Source organism: Danio rerio, chromosome 3 (assembly GCF_049306965.1).
Source record: "Danio rerio strain Tuebingen ecotype United States chromosome 3, GRCz12tu, whole genome shotgun sequence".
NCBI lineage: Eukaryota > Metazoa > Chordata > Actinopteri > Cypriniformes > Danionidae > Danio > Danio rerio.
Genome location: NC_133178.1, coordinates 26,345,997 through 26,360,601, shown reverse-complemented (window position 1 = coordinate 26,360,601; position 14,605 = coordinate 26,345,997). Strand labels below are relative to the sequence as shown.

Here is a 14,605-nt window from a genome sequence, read left to right as displayed (position 1 = left end):
CATGTTAACAAGATTTACTTACAATACAGTTTGTAAAGTAATATTTTCTGTCTTTTAGTAGATATATGGTAGATGTATTATATGAGAGACTTGCTTTGTTTATCAAATAAATGGATCTAAATGGACTTGCATTGTAACTTTTCTTTTACAATATTCTGCGCAGAAATAGTATAATTTTTGCAGATTCTGCCTGGCACAAAAGAACAAGTTTTCAATATCCTGTAAATATCTCTTTTTTTTATAACTATAAGAAATATATAACAAATATAATATAACAACATAAATAAATAACATATAGGATAACATACAAATAATAATATTTAATAATAATAGCAATAATAATAATATACAAGAAAAAAAAAATCTTAAACAGTTTAAAGTTTACTTTTGAGATATATATATATATATATATATATATACATATATATACATATATACATATATATATATATATATATATATATATATATATATATATATATATATATATATATATATATATATATATATATACATATACATACAGGGCTCGAAATTGCGACCATTTTGGTCGCATATGCGCCCGAAAATTAATCTATGCGACCTCATAATATATCTGGGAGCATTAGTGCGACTGCAGATAATGGTTGTAGTGCGACCTGTTTTGGTTTTTTCTAAAAACGTGCTGAATCGCTCTTCCCTGCGGCTATATTGGTTCATATTAGCTGTCAATCACTCAAGGTATTCCGCTGTCAGATGACAGGGAGTTGGAGCTTTTATGACCACGGGAAATGCAAACGGCTGAAGAGTAAAAACTTAAAGCACACAGGTTTGCAAACCCCACCTAAAGTTGAGGCGCAGATGAAAGCGATCATGACACGTCACGTGGTGAATAATGATCCGCCAGCTGAGATCAATCGAGTACGCGCTTCTTGGAGAAGGCGCCCGAATCTCCATGCGGTGCATTCACTGCGTGTTCAGCGCAAATGTCCGCTAAAAGTCAAATCTAATACTGTACATATTATCGCCAAAGAAGCTCGTCTTTACTAAGTTTACACTGAAACTGCGGCTCATAACAAAGACCGGTATTGCGCCGATGGTTAGCGCAAGAATCTTGCGCTGCCTGCTCATAAATTGGGTCGGCTGACTCGCCAGCTTTCCACTAACACAGAAAAATGAAGATCAGCTCAGACTGAACCTTTAAATTGACACTAACTGATACCAAAACTTTTAAAGAGTGACAGAATGGAGACTTTACTTACTTTCTTTTATCTATTCTTTTTTGTGGTGTATATTATTTTTTATTTATTTACTGATGACTGCTTTGCAGCTTTCAGCATTGAATTTAATTATTTATTATAATCTTTTGTTTGTTTTTAGCATAAATATTATTTATTAAATTGACATGCATATAAAAACAGCAGTACCAAATAAATATTTCCTACTGCAATGCTTTATTTTTGTTTGATGCAAACTATACAATTATTTTTCATAAAGTAACTTTTTATAGCAGATAACCTACATTCATGCACATTCAAGGCAGTATCATAATGAGAAATGTAATTCATTGTTACTATTATTGTCATTTTTTATCATCATTAATATTCTATAGCCTAATTTTTTAGACATTCCTTTTGGAATTATTGCTCACAAATATCAATGTTTTTGTAGCTTTAGTTAGATAGTTGTTTCTGGTTTTTGTCAGTCCTATTAATGTTGTTTTAAAATACAATAAATCCTTTAAAAAACAATTTGCAGCTGTGTTCATTTATTTTTGGTGGGTGCTCCTAAATTTTTTCTGGTGCTCCTAAAAAAATTTTGGTGCTCCTAAATATTTGAAGTTGGGTGCACCGGTGCTACCAAGTAAAAAAGTTAATTTTGAGCCCTGTATATATATATATATATATATATATATATATATATATATATATATATATATATATATATATATATATATATATATATATATATATATATATTTTTTTTTTTTTTTTTTTTACAATTTTAAAAGGATTCACATTTAAAAACATTTCGTTTAAAGTCTCTCTGGATAGAAATCATGTCTGATAACAATACAAAAAAATAGGGCATTCAATAGGAATGTGTTTAACAGAATTTGCAGCAATAGTAAAAATTTAAACCAGAGATATTGTGTGACTCATTGCATTTACCACACTGTTATCATTATTATAATTATTCAGTAACAACAAACTAATGGAAAATCTTGCACATTCACAAACATCATCTTAAAAACACCAAATTCAGGTCTTTAATTCAGCATCTTTCTGCTTGCTTGGAGTGTGTGAGCAAATAAACGTGTAAAGCCCTCACCTGCAGACCATGCTCCCCGGCATCATATTTGTTGTCCCCATCCAGCTGTTCCACAGCCACATAATCCTTGAATGACTCAAAGACTGTAGGGCAGAGAAGCAGCATTAATATCACACCTCCACACAAGCACAGTGTTCTTGAAATGGCATCAGAAAAAGCCTGAACTGAATTCTGTCAGATCAAATATATATCCTGGAACTCGGCTTCAAGATGTCGGGAAAAAAAAAATCATGCATTTGCAGACCACATTACAATAATAACCCTCCTGCAAGCAAAGGGAGGACAGCAAGACCGAATATCAGAGAAAGCCACACTTACTGTTTTTCTTTCCTTTTATGCTGAGCTGGATGTCGTAGTAATCCTCTATTCTTTCTGACCGATAGTCCACATGCTTACACTGAATGTAAGACTGAAACGGAGAAAACACCCAAATGTGGTGAGGCTGAAATCAATGAATGAGAGCAAAACCACAGGGAGAGTCTGGGTGACTTACCACCATCTTCCCTCGGAAAAGCTTTGGGATTGTGCCCTCCACGCAAGTTCCTTTCATCTTGTTCTCCACATTGTCCAACAGCTTAAATTGACAAAAAGCACACAATGGTTGGTTTCAAATTATCTTGACATCACTAGCCTCTCAAAAGATCAACAAATTAGAGGATTCAAAGGGATCCAGGGAGATCAGGCTACTCACCACTCTGCATAGTTCCTGTACATCATGCTGCATGAAACTGTCTAAAGTTTCCCATCTGAAGAAAAAAATGCAAAAAATTTATATAAACAAAGGGCATTTAGATAAAACATCACACGGCTTTGGATAGAATGTGTGGCTCTGGCATTCATAAATGATTAATGAAGTCTAAATCTGCTAGCACACAATAAGGTCAACTAAAACTTTATTCAATTATTTTAGTGGGTCAAGAGAACAAATCACAACACATCTTACCAAATGATTCGACTGTAATCAAGTATTTTTGTATGTCATCAACGATTAAATACGCTCAATGGACAACAAAATCTTGAATAAAAAAAATGTTTCACATTTAGAAAAACTACAATAACTGAATTCAAGGGTGGCCATGTTTCCATAAATATCTTAGTGTCATACTGGTAGCGAGGAGACACTTTTAAACACTGCTTATCTATAATTTCAAATGAACAAAACTTTCATAAATGAACATGTAAAGGAGACAGATGAGAAATCCTCTAACTACTTTATCTATGAAATTGAAAGACTTTTACTTATCCAGGAAATCGATGTAAACAATTCAACCTAAAACTGGAAAACTGGCACAGAATCTTCTTCTAAAGCATCATTTTAATGTACTTTAATAATTTAATGCATTTCAGACAAGGTATTGCATTTACAACGCAATTATTTGAAGAGATCAAATAAACAATGAACAAAGTGATCAAGTGAATGTTCAAGTTCAACTACTTTACGGTTGATACAACAGTCTCGTCAGTTTTTTTGGCTAGTGGTGTAACAAATCAAATCTCGCGGTTGGGATCACACTACAGGATCGGACCATTTTTCGGATCAGCAAAAAAGAAACACGACAAATGTTATTTGCTTACCATTTATACAAAAATATTACTGCACAAACCACTGGTTTTAACAAACAGAACTTGAAACCTGTAATTTTGCTGAAAATGAAAAATATTCAATACGAAAAATGATCTTTGCTACGGTTGCTGATAATGCTAAATATAGAAACCTAATATCTTGTACAACATATATTTATTTTCAAGTAATGATTCAACAATTCCCACATAAAACTTCATGTTACATTATAGGTGGATCATTTTTTAAACCTATGCAGTGACAATTTTGATGGTTGTTTGTCGCCACTTATTGGTTATATAATGTAATTGCTACAACATTCAACAACATCAAGTTCCATTAAACAGTGAATTAAATCTTTACCATAAACATCAGTCTTTACATCTGAACTCTAAACTGTTTTCCCAGTACTTCTGTGTTATTTAATTATTTGCAACTGTCTGAAAAAGTGTAAAAACTGAATCTTTCTTGATCAAACGCAGATTTGAATGCAGTGCTTCACAGGATTAATAAATGCATGCAAATCACTATCATTTGTTGTGCAGGTTTGAATTGAGATCACAATCTTTTAATGTTTATTGTGCAGCTTTACACCGTTTGTTTAGCCTGCATTAATGCATTCAGTGACAGAAAACACCTTTAATTAATAGCCTAAGAAAGCATTTAGGTCCCACCACAACTTTTTCCATCTATATATTTTAATGGAAAGTCAAAATTATTTCATACATGTGATTTGAACAACGTGGGAGGCAATCTCTCAGCAATTGTTATAAATGTTGGATTAACACTACAATATAGGCACCAGTATCCCATGCAGCCCAATGCAAAGGAAGATGACAGAAAACAAGAAATTCCCACTTCACATCATTTTGCTCCAGAATGTCAACAGGCAGATGTGTCATGTGTTAGCTTCTGATTCACCGCTCTACCAAACTGAACATTTAAAACAAAGCCTACCCAAAAGACTTGGTCAGCTTCTTTGTCCCAACAGGCTTATCACTGTGCTGGAGCTCATAGAACACCCTCTGCAGGGCGAGGGGGACACTTTTAGAGGAATCATCTCCCTCAGTGGGCATCATATAAACCGCCTAGAAAGCAAACAAGACATATTCTTTGACAGGTGTACCAGCATCCTGTTCTTTTGAAAAAATGAGTGCCACACAAACACAAATAAATAAATTAAAATGTAATATTTGGATTGACCCAGAGCATTACATAAATGCGCTTCAGCAGCTGTCTGTATGGACAAGCTGTCTGACCTTCTGAAATGGCCAAATTCAGTCCATTAACAAAAACAAACACTTCTAAACCATGATTTGGGTACTTCATAATTGAAAGAGTGGAATGATTCACCAAAATAATATACACACACACACACACACACACACACACACACACACAATATTGTAACTCAAAATACTATTTAGAAATAACATACATCAGCATTAAAAACAGAGCTTTACCATTATTTGATATTTCAATCCATTCTTTATCAGTATTCAATATTTCAATCCAAAAGTTTTCAATGACATTTAATAAAAACACAAAGAAAGCAGTTTGATCTTTGTAATAAACACATTATTGGGAAATTAGCCTTAAATAGTAGCTATTAAAAACACTGATTGTCAGATATAAAAGGATAATCACACACATCCTTCACTATAAAAACAGACCATGACAAATCTCACAATACTTAACATTCTTTTTCCTTTTGTTTTGTTCATTTATGGTAATGATGCATGTTAATTTAGGCTACTTAAAAAAAAAAAAAATCTTCCACAACTGTTTTCACTTTCACTTCTGTAAAAAAAAAAAAAAAAAAAAAAAAAAAACGATAAATCAAAACTCTCTCAGCAGTTGGGTGCTGAGAGAGTAATGTGCACAAATGTGAGTATTGAGTTTCAGCTGTGTCTTGCACTGGAGTCTTTAAACTGGTAAAACCTGAAGCATAAAAATTGCTGCATTAACTGTGAAATAAACTCTAGACAAATGAACAAAGTTAAACTAGGATGGGACAGAATGTACAGAGTTGTTCGGTTACAAACTGCTACAAGTGGCCTGAATATGCTTTTTCTAAATGAGTGGCATAGAGAGTTTAGCAGCTGGCAGGTATCGATACTGTGGAAAAGTCATAGCACTGTCTTGATAATTTCAGAAAAGACGTTCTTTTAGTCTTCCTTGTATCCTCTTTCTTGTCTTTCTCACTCTGATTTGAAAAGTTGAACAGTTAAAGACTTCTAATTTGAACTTCAACATTGTTTCATCATCAGCTGTGTCCTCTGCTTATGGACCCACAGAATGTACAGGTATAGAAGAGGTGCATCAAGTCTGATTGGATAATAGGACACATTCCCCGTCAGAAACCAATAAACTCACTTCCATACTAAACAATTAAAAAACAAGATGCCAAGCTTGGCTGCTTGACCTGAATAACAGGCATGCAACCCGAAATATGACAAGAGAATTAAACAGTTCATCGAACCATCCACCCCCATTAAATTTTAGTGGATTTCATAACCAGACGGTGTTCAAACCCAATGATTTTAACTATGACAGATGACAGGCATTAACCATTCCAAGATGTCAGACAAGCTGACAGTCTAAAGCAGTCAAATGTGGCATTATGTGGCATAAATATCTATGTACTTGACTGATAAATATTCAGCTTTTCCTAAACAGCATCACCAGAATACATTTTTTCATTTTTAAGTATATTCACGCAAAAACATGAATTTTTATTATTTTTACTGTATTCTAGATCAGATAAAAGCAGCCTGAATAGAATTCCATAAAAGATCTTTTTTTAGACAAACAAGTAGTAAAAGATTTGGCCTATTAATAACAGGATTTTCTGTGAAGAAAATGTGCCCTGCCAGAACACTGAGACAAGCTGATAAGCGAAATTTTGTTGCTTCACAATACTTTCCTCTGTAAAGTAGATGCCCATCTTGTGAGATGCATGACTCTAATAAGAACCAATATCACCAATAAGACTCAAAATATTGCCACACTTGGCTGCACCTGAAAGCACACTAAATCATTTCTCATCATCTCAACAATGCATCCACTTCATTTCAGCTATTTTTCATTGGCGCTCAGAGCAGGTGAAGGAAAAATCAATTTGCAAAGTAGGAATACTGTTTTTTTGGAATCATTTACTCAAGCACATATGAAAGCTAATATCATTTACTTATCTCCCATATAGTACCTTCTGTAGAAATAAAATACAATAAAATAAAATCTTCTGATTTTGATAATGAAAAGCAGATCTCTTACCCGCCGAAGCTGGTTTGTAAAGAAGAGAGTCTGCAGTAAGCTGTTCATGTAACATGTGGCTCCTTGATTCTTCAACCCCACATAACCAGTGTGTTTCTTTGAATCCCAGCTGAAAGTAAAATGATCTCATCAGAAAGAGTTGCAACAGCCTGTTATCAATGAAAACATCACATACAAATAATAAAAAAAGACTTACGCCACACCATGAGGTGCATCGGCTTGAACATAGACCTCAAAAGTGACCTTATCATCCTCTACAAAGCCCCGTTCCGGATCAGTCACATCCTGAAGCCCAACAAACACATCATATCAACATCAGCTATCTTAACACCAGCTTAGAAAAGGCGCTAAACAAAACCATGCTAACTTACACTCCATGACATGAAGTTGGAAAAGCCCCAGTCATTTTCCTTGTGGAAGAATAGGTGACTTATTCGGCGACTGAAGGACTTCTCATCGTCTTTGTAGTTGATTATTTTAAGCATGGCTTGAGCATGACATGACCAGGACCTACAATCAAGAAAGAATTGGATTAGATAAACTAGTAAAGCTTAAAGCAAAACATTTATGGTAGACATATTCCAAGATAAATATCAGGAAAAGCATTTTAACTTTGGACAAGGAAACTGAAGGAGATTCAATAAGTCCATTCATTCAAGGTCATCAGTGAAATCCCTACTTTAGATAAAGTAATGGCAGTAACTGCTTACGTGGAGTCTGACTCAGCATTGCACTGAAGGAAGAATCCGACGCTCTTCTGGTGAGGTCTGTCTGGATAAAACCTGGGCATCACCATGATCTTCCAGGGCAGATTTCTCACGAAACAGGGTGGGCTGAGCACAGACTCACTCAGCCTGCTAAAGCGCTCCACCACAAAGGGGAAAGTGGCTTCAGAACGCCAGCTTGTGTCTGTTATGAAGTTGAAAAATAGTACATTTTGTAAATAATTATTTTAAGATTAACAATATGCAATGCTCTGTGCTTCATTATGCTCCTTACCATCCTCCATGTCCTCCTCTGTGTTGTTGTGTCCGTCCGCCATAGCCACGTTCCCATTGATAACTGGATTCTGTGGGATTCTTGGAGGATCATCTGGGTCCCCAGCTGAAAAAAAAAAGACAAGCATTTAAATTTCCTCGTCACTTGTATTGTAATGCTCTAGCACATATGATTGTGAAAACTCCCTCAATTCATTGTGGAAAATTTTATTGTGAGAGTATAACATTCAGAAAGTAAGACACATGGCTCCACATATGGCAACAGCATTTTAATTTTATAAAAACATGACAAACCACAAGTATCAATTACTGGCAAAATTTGCATTGTAGCCATGAATGATTCCGCAGCATAGCCTGAGGCCCCTTTCATTTTTTAAATTGTTTTCAATCCAAGGAAGTAAAAAAACAAATATGTAAAGACTGTGCATAAAATGTGAAGTAAAAACAAATACAATGTCTGCATTTATCGCAAAGTTCATCGAATAAAATGTCTTTTTATAAAACGTTATCTAAGCTGGATGTTCAAAATAACAAGATTTCAATTTCAACCATAGTAGCGGAGTTAAGAGCCCTCATAAAAACATCACACATCCATTTGTAGTACTTTTAAATAGTTGTGTCTTTAAAGAAAAAGCTTGTTGCCATCTTGTTCAGAGCAAAGTTATAATGCATCTAAATTTGTCCATTCAACTTCCTAAATCAGAAACTTTATGACATGCATTTTATACAGCAAAAATATTATAAATTACAACAAAATTGTAGAATCAATGAATGACTGTTTTAAATGAATGCTGTTGCCTATAAGGCCGTCAAAGAAAAGATAAGGCTCGTTATATTCAAACTCCATCGGACATCGAGTTCAAAACAAATTTGATTTCATAGAAATTTCTCAGAAAATGCACAAGAAATGATTTTATGTTCTCCCTGATTCAAAGCCAAACTGATAAAGTAGCTGAATGTGACAAACAAAATAACTTCAAAAGTGAGAAATTTTATTGCATTAGAAGTCAGCATAAATTCCAGTGAGGGATGCAGATTAATGTTTTTCCTGGAGGGTACACATCTTACATAACCCCCAAAATACAAAAGCAAATACATTATCAACCAAATTCAGCACGAGTTCCTTAAAAGCTACACAAAAGATATTCTGAAGAAAGCTGAAAACCTGTAACCACTGACTCCCATAATATTTGTTATCCTACTCTTGAAGTCAGTCATTACGGGTTTTTAACATATTTCAAAATACCTTCTTTTGTTTAACAGAAAAAAATAGGGTGAGTAAATAGCAAGTTCATTTTCTAATGAAATATCCCTTCACTTTAAAAGTGTATGAGTGTATTATGACCCATATGGCGTCCTTTCAAGATCCCAGAAAGGTCCCTAAATGTCATTCAATGTTTGTATAATTTTAGGTTAAGAAAATATCTTGTGGTTCTTGACTACAAGATGAGATGTACACCAAACATTTTGCTGATTAGAGAAAAAGCCTGAACTTGTGACACTAAAAACAGGCCAACCCGCATGCTCCATACTGATAATCTGTCTTTCTTTTGCGCATTTGTAGGCCTTGGATGGCGTATGGTGTGATATGTGCATGTATTGAAACGGCTCAGTGCGGGGGTCTCAGGACAGCGGCATCAGAAACGCCCCCACACGTGCACTGCAGAACTTTGATGAAACGCAGGGCAAAAAAAACAACGTCCGAAATGCAGTGTGTAAAAAAAATACAGCTATGTTCAGTTGTCTTTTAAATGCTACCACAGAGATCGCTGGTGGGCTTTGCCAAAAAAACAGACACGCAAGCCGTAATCATTAAAAATGGCGAGCGGTACCACAGCATGACTCGTTATACAATGAAGAAGCAGAAAATCCCCGCGCGCTCTCGCCGGATCCCTACGCGCCCGCCTGGCGCAGTCATTACACTGTCGAAATCACATCAAATCTATATTTAAAGCTTGCAGTGCAAATACAACACTCATATTATCATCAACAACAAGGGTGTCGCTGAGAATAAGGCTACATTAATGACTCGTTTCTGAGTTGATCCGATCGTTTACCCCCTCCCCCTCCATACACATTTAGCCTCGCTGCTAACGTTCCCATCCGCAAACCGAGCTCTTATTTCTGGCAAACCTTGTCATCCGACACGATCTAATGAGTAAATAAATTACTTGGATCTCGGATCCTTTGGTGAGCCATCATGCACCGCGGGCCGCGTCGTCTGCCAGATATAAACAAACACATACGCAAGCAGGCCTCGCAGATACTGAGCGGTGCAAAATACAGTCCTCCATCTTGGAATAAAACTGCCATCCACTCCCCCTAATCGAGCTGCACAACTTCCTATGCGGATCACATCCAAAAGCCAATAATAATATAAACATCTTAATAAGACACTGTTGAATGCAACCTAACCGATTAGAAGTCGCACAGAAAGCCCGTCCCCCTCGTGCATGTAGTTCAGGAGAGTATTATAGATCAAAATGGTGCTGTTGTCCAGCAATCATCCTCTGATGCTGTTTATCTCTCTCCGCTAGAACTCGGCAGCAAAAAAACAGAGTGGCATGACATTAGGATTTGCTGACTACAGAGGAAAGCCACTGAATGAAGCTGCCATTTGTTTGGAAAATCTTTAAAATAAAACAATGCTCTGGAAAAAAATGCGATTAATCCTGAAATAGTTGCTGGATGATAACCTGCTCTAATTCTTCTGCAGTCAGACAACAAACGTTTCACGACTTGACGTTACGGCACACGCATAATCGCAGACTTACGTTTATCCATTCTGCATGAAACGGGGTTTCGTCCAGATAAATAGCCAGCGCATTTGTGAGCGTTTTACCCCTTGATGCTTTTCAAAAAGTTGCCCACGGGATCTACAGGTGTAGCCGAGGGGCTCCTTACATAATCAGATGAAAACCTGACACAGTTTGGGAGGCAAGAGCTTAAAGATGGGGCTGCGCCACGTTAAATGCATGCAGCGTTTAGCCAAACGCTAATAAAACAAACCCCTATTCTAGTAACAGACACATATGCAGATATTATTTTAGAAACCCGCCCACTATGGGATTTTAATGACAACGCAGGACTGTATTAGAATTATATAAACGAGAATGTAAATAAAGAAAACGATGGACTTTTTGCTGACTGGCTAAACTCATGCAGCGAGGCAACGATTAGCTGCTGGCTAACAAGCTATCGGGGTCAAAACATGCGACAGAGAGGCTTGGTAATAAACAGTTAACTCCAGTAAAAATCTGGCTTTGTTGTGATAATGTTGGCTGTGGTGTTAAATGCAAGCGTGTGAGCTTTTGTTATGGCACGAGGCCTTGACGTACCCTCCATCTCCATGTCCTCGGGCTCGCTGAGCTGCTGCTCGCCGGCTTTCTGCTGCTGCTGCTGGGTGTGATGGTGGTTCATGGTGGCGGCTGAAAGGATGAGATGATGCCTGGGCTCTTTGTCTCCCTCGGGCCGGTCTGGTGGCGGTTCCGCGGGCAGAGGCTGGTTGGGAGTCAGAGGACGCGGAGGTGGGGTAAACAGGTCGAGCCTTTGCGGCTGGGCCTGCACTAAGACGACCTCGGCCTTGTCTGCTGTCAGCGCCGGGGATGGAGGAAGGGAGGCCGGTGGGGGAGCAGGCAGAGAAACGCGGACGTATTTGCTCGCTATTCGCCCAATCTCGGCGCCTGGGTGAAGGGATGCTAACGTTAAGGGTAGTCGGTGGTCTCGGGCTTCTGCTTCGCGAAGGCCCGATGAATGAAACCCCGGCTTTCCCCAGTACTTACTAGTGCGGGGCGAATACAACTCACAACAACCTGCAGCCGGGGAAAACACTGATAGCCCAGCTGGAGCTAGCAAAAGTGATGAAACGACAAACAGCGCGACTCACGCGCCCCCGAGAGATTATATTAAATACAACTTCCCATGCAATATTTCCAGTCCGTTTGCTCCTCCGATTGTCCCTCTTCTGGGGGGGAGCGGAGAAAAAGCCTATCCATTCAAACCAGACTCTAATGTGAAATCGCACTAATTTAGAAGTTCAAACTCACAAAGATGCCCGCGTTTCGCCTCGCCGTTGTCACAAGAGAAACTAGCCTGAACACCTAACGCTTAATTGCACCCTTAACCTGCATCCCAAACGGCTGTTGAACGCAGAAAAGATAATTTTGCCCGGTCACGGCCAGAGCCTCTCTCACCCGCTCCCGTGGTTTATGATGTTCAGTTTGAGGTAAAACTCAAAATGGCGGTCGCGCTCTTCTCTGAAATGTCACATCCGCATGGAGATCCAAACAGTGGCGCACACCGCCAGCGCCATAAACACAAATTCTTCCTCACACTAGACTTTATTGAAACTTAGCGGTTTTAATCTTTTTTTTTATTGTTGTTGTTGTTATTTTTTTTGTTTTGCTGCCAGCTTAGCAGCATCTCTACAGATTATGTAGCACGTGGGTTGAAATTTGTTTTTATAAATATATTATTTTTGCAATTATTTAGAAACAATCGTTTAATAAATGGCCTTGAGATAAGAACTGTGCATATCCCATAATTTTAATTCAAATGAGTAATATATTAACAATAATTATAAATTGAATTCAATCTTGATGTGAATTACTAGTATTGAATTTATTTCTACAGAGTTTTAGGATAAATAATAGAACATATGGACCTGTATTAAACGTAAAAGGAACGAATATCTAAATTTCAAAGGAAAAAAGTATTTATTAAAATAAAATAAAACATGTATTTAAACCTGATACAGGATACAGCTACTTTTATCAAAAGACCAATAGGTCATTTAGAAAACATTTTTATCTGTTTTTAAAGGCCAAAATTAATTAACAATTTTTGTTTTTTGCATGTAACATAATTGTAAAAAATAATAATTTTAACACAATGGCTTACAGCTGTGTGTGTATTATTATGCAAAATGCATCACCATCACAAGATGAATTGATTTTTCACCATTAGATAAAGCTTACAATAATTTGGAAACCGCATCAATTCGTTCATCATTCTTATGGCTCTAATTGCCTATATATTTTATTTTTTTAATATAATTTTATTTGTTAGCACCATTATGTTGACAGTATGTCCAGTTATGTCTTTTGTGCTACACTGAGACTGACAGGTCTACAACAATGTCAAGTCATGGGAGGTGTGTGTGAGGGGGTTTGGGAGGTGGAACTAATCAGTCAAAAATATTAGCAAGGAAGGCCAACAGCTGGGTCCTGTCTACATATTATCATTCAAGCTTTAAAAACAGAATTAATGTTCTCTGCTATTTTGTTGAATACTGTAACATTCATTTAAAAAACAGTGTGGTTCATTATGACATTGATATGGTCAATAAAATAGCCAGAACCTTTAATTTATTATAAGCCAAAACCGCATTAAGTGCACAATCTCAGCACAATTCTTAGACTTATTTATGCACAGTGCAGGTCATATAGAAAATGCTATATTCATACATTCATTCATTCATTTTCTTTTCGACTTAGTCACTTTATTAGTCAGGGGTAGCCACAGCGGAATGAACCAACCACTTATCCAGCAAGTTTTTTATGTAGCGGATGCCCTTCCAGCCGCAACCCAACATTGGGAAACACTCCACACACTCTTGCACACACTCACATACGCTACGACCAATTTTAGCTTACCCAATAGTGCATGTCTTTGGACTGTGGGGGAAACCAGAGCACCCGGAGGAAATCCATGCAAATACAGGGAGAACATGCAAACTCCACATAGAAACACCAACTGACCCAGCTGGGGCTGGAACCAGCAACTGTCTTGCCGTAAGGCGATTGTGCGCCACCTAGGTGCAAAATTTCATATTAAATTTTCATAATCAAAGCTTGTAATCTGTTTCACACCATGGAGCTCTAATGTGATCAGTGTTCGCATATATATTCTGCTTTCCACATTGATGCAAAATGATTACAGAATTAACAGATATTACATCTACTGACATCTGTATATATAAATAGGTATTTTTATATAAAAAAAAACATATAACCTTGAGCAAACAAAAGAGTATCTATGAGGAGTAAAGCTTAATTGTACATGACAGTTGTTGTCACTTGGCATAATTTAAAATTTCTTACTGAAGAGCATCATATTTGCACACTGTGATATTGAACAATTAATAATAAAGTTAGTTGATTTCATAATCAAAGCTTGTAAACTGTTTCACACCAGGAGCCCTTATGTTATCAGTGGCTTTACATAATCTGCTTTCCACATTAATGCATAATGATTACAGAATTAACAGATGTTACACCTACAAATGTGATAAAGCGTATCACATTCACCTGTTTAAAACATCTGTAACCTTGAGAAAACAAGAGTTTATAAGTGAAGTAACTAAATTGTACCTGACAGCTGTCTTCACTTTGCATAATTTAAAATATCCCATTGTAATATTTGCACATTGTGATATTGATATTCAGCCAGGCAGCTTAAC

The 14,605-nt window shown here is 36.7% G+C and overlaps 1 protein-coding gene across 8 annotated transcripts in view; it reads right to left on the bottom strand.

Annotated features, from left to right (window-relative positions):
* The window catches only part of usp7 (ubiquitin specific peptidase 7 (herpes virus-associated)), a 34,120-nt gene extending 21,741 nt beyond the window's left edge, over positions 1-12,379 (bottom strand). For 2 of the 8 annotated variants that reach the window (XM_005163957.4, XM_686123.10), the window contains exons 1-11: positions 11,484-12,379; positions 8,147-8,251; positions 7,858-8,056; positions 7,519-7,657; positions 7,344-7,432; positions 7,148-7,256; positions 4,829-4,959; positions 3,002-3,056; positions 2,804-2,884; positions 2,629-2,719; positions 2,311-2,393 (exon numbers count right to left, since the gene is read on the bottom strand). In XM_005163957.4, the coding sequence (XP_005164014.1) occupies positions 2,311-2,393; positions 2,629-2,719; positions 2,804-2,884; positions 3,002-3,056; positions 4,829-4,959; positions 7,148-7,256; positions 7,344-7,432; positions 7,519-7,657; positions 7,858-8,056; positions 8,147-8,251; positions 11,484-11,565 (1,164 nt within the window). In that variant the 5' untranslated portion in view covers positions 11,566-12,379. Of the gene's footprint in view, positions 1-2,310; positions 2,394-2,628; positions 2,720-2,803; positions 2,885-3,001; positions 3,057-4,828; positions 4,960-7,147; positions 7,257-7,343; positions 7,433-7,518; positions 7,658-7,857; positions 8,057-8,146; positions 8,252-10,316; positions 10,467-10,560; positions 11,364-11,483 lie in introns of those variants that run through there. The other 6 variants (XM_021473871.3, XM_073944533.1, XM_009299466.5 and 3 more) reach the window with 3 other exon arrangements.
* Positions 12,380-14,605: the final 2,226 nt, after the last annotated feature.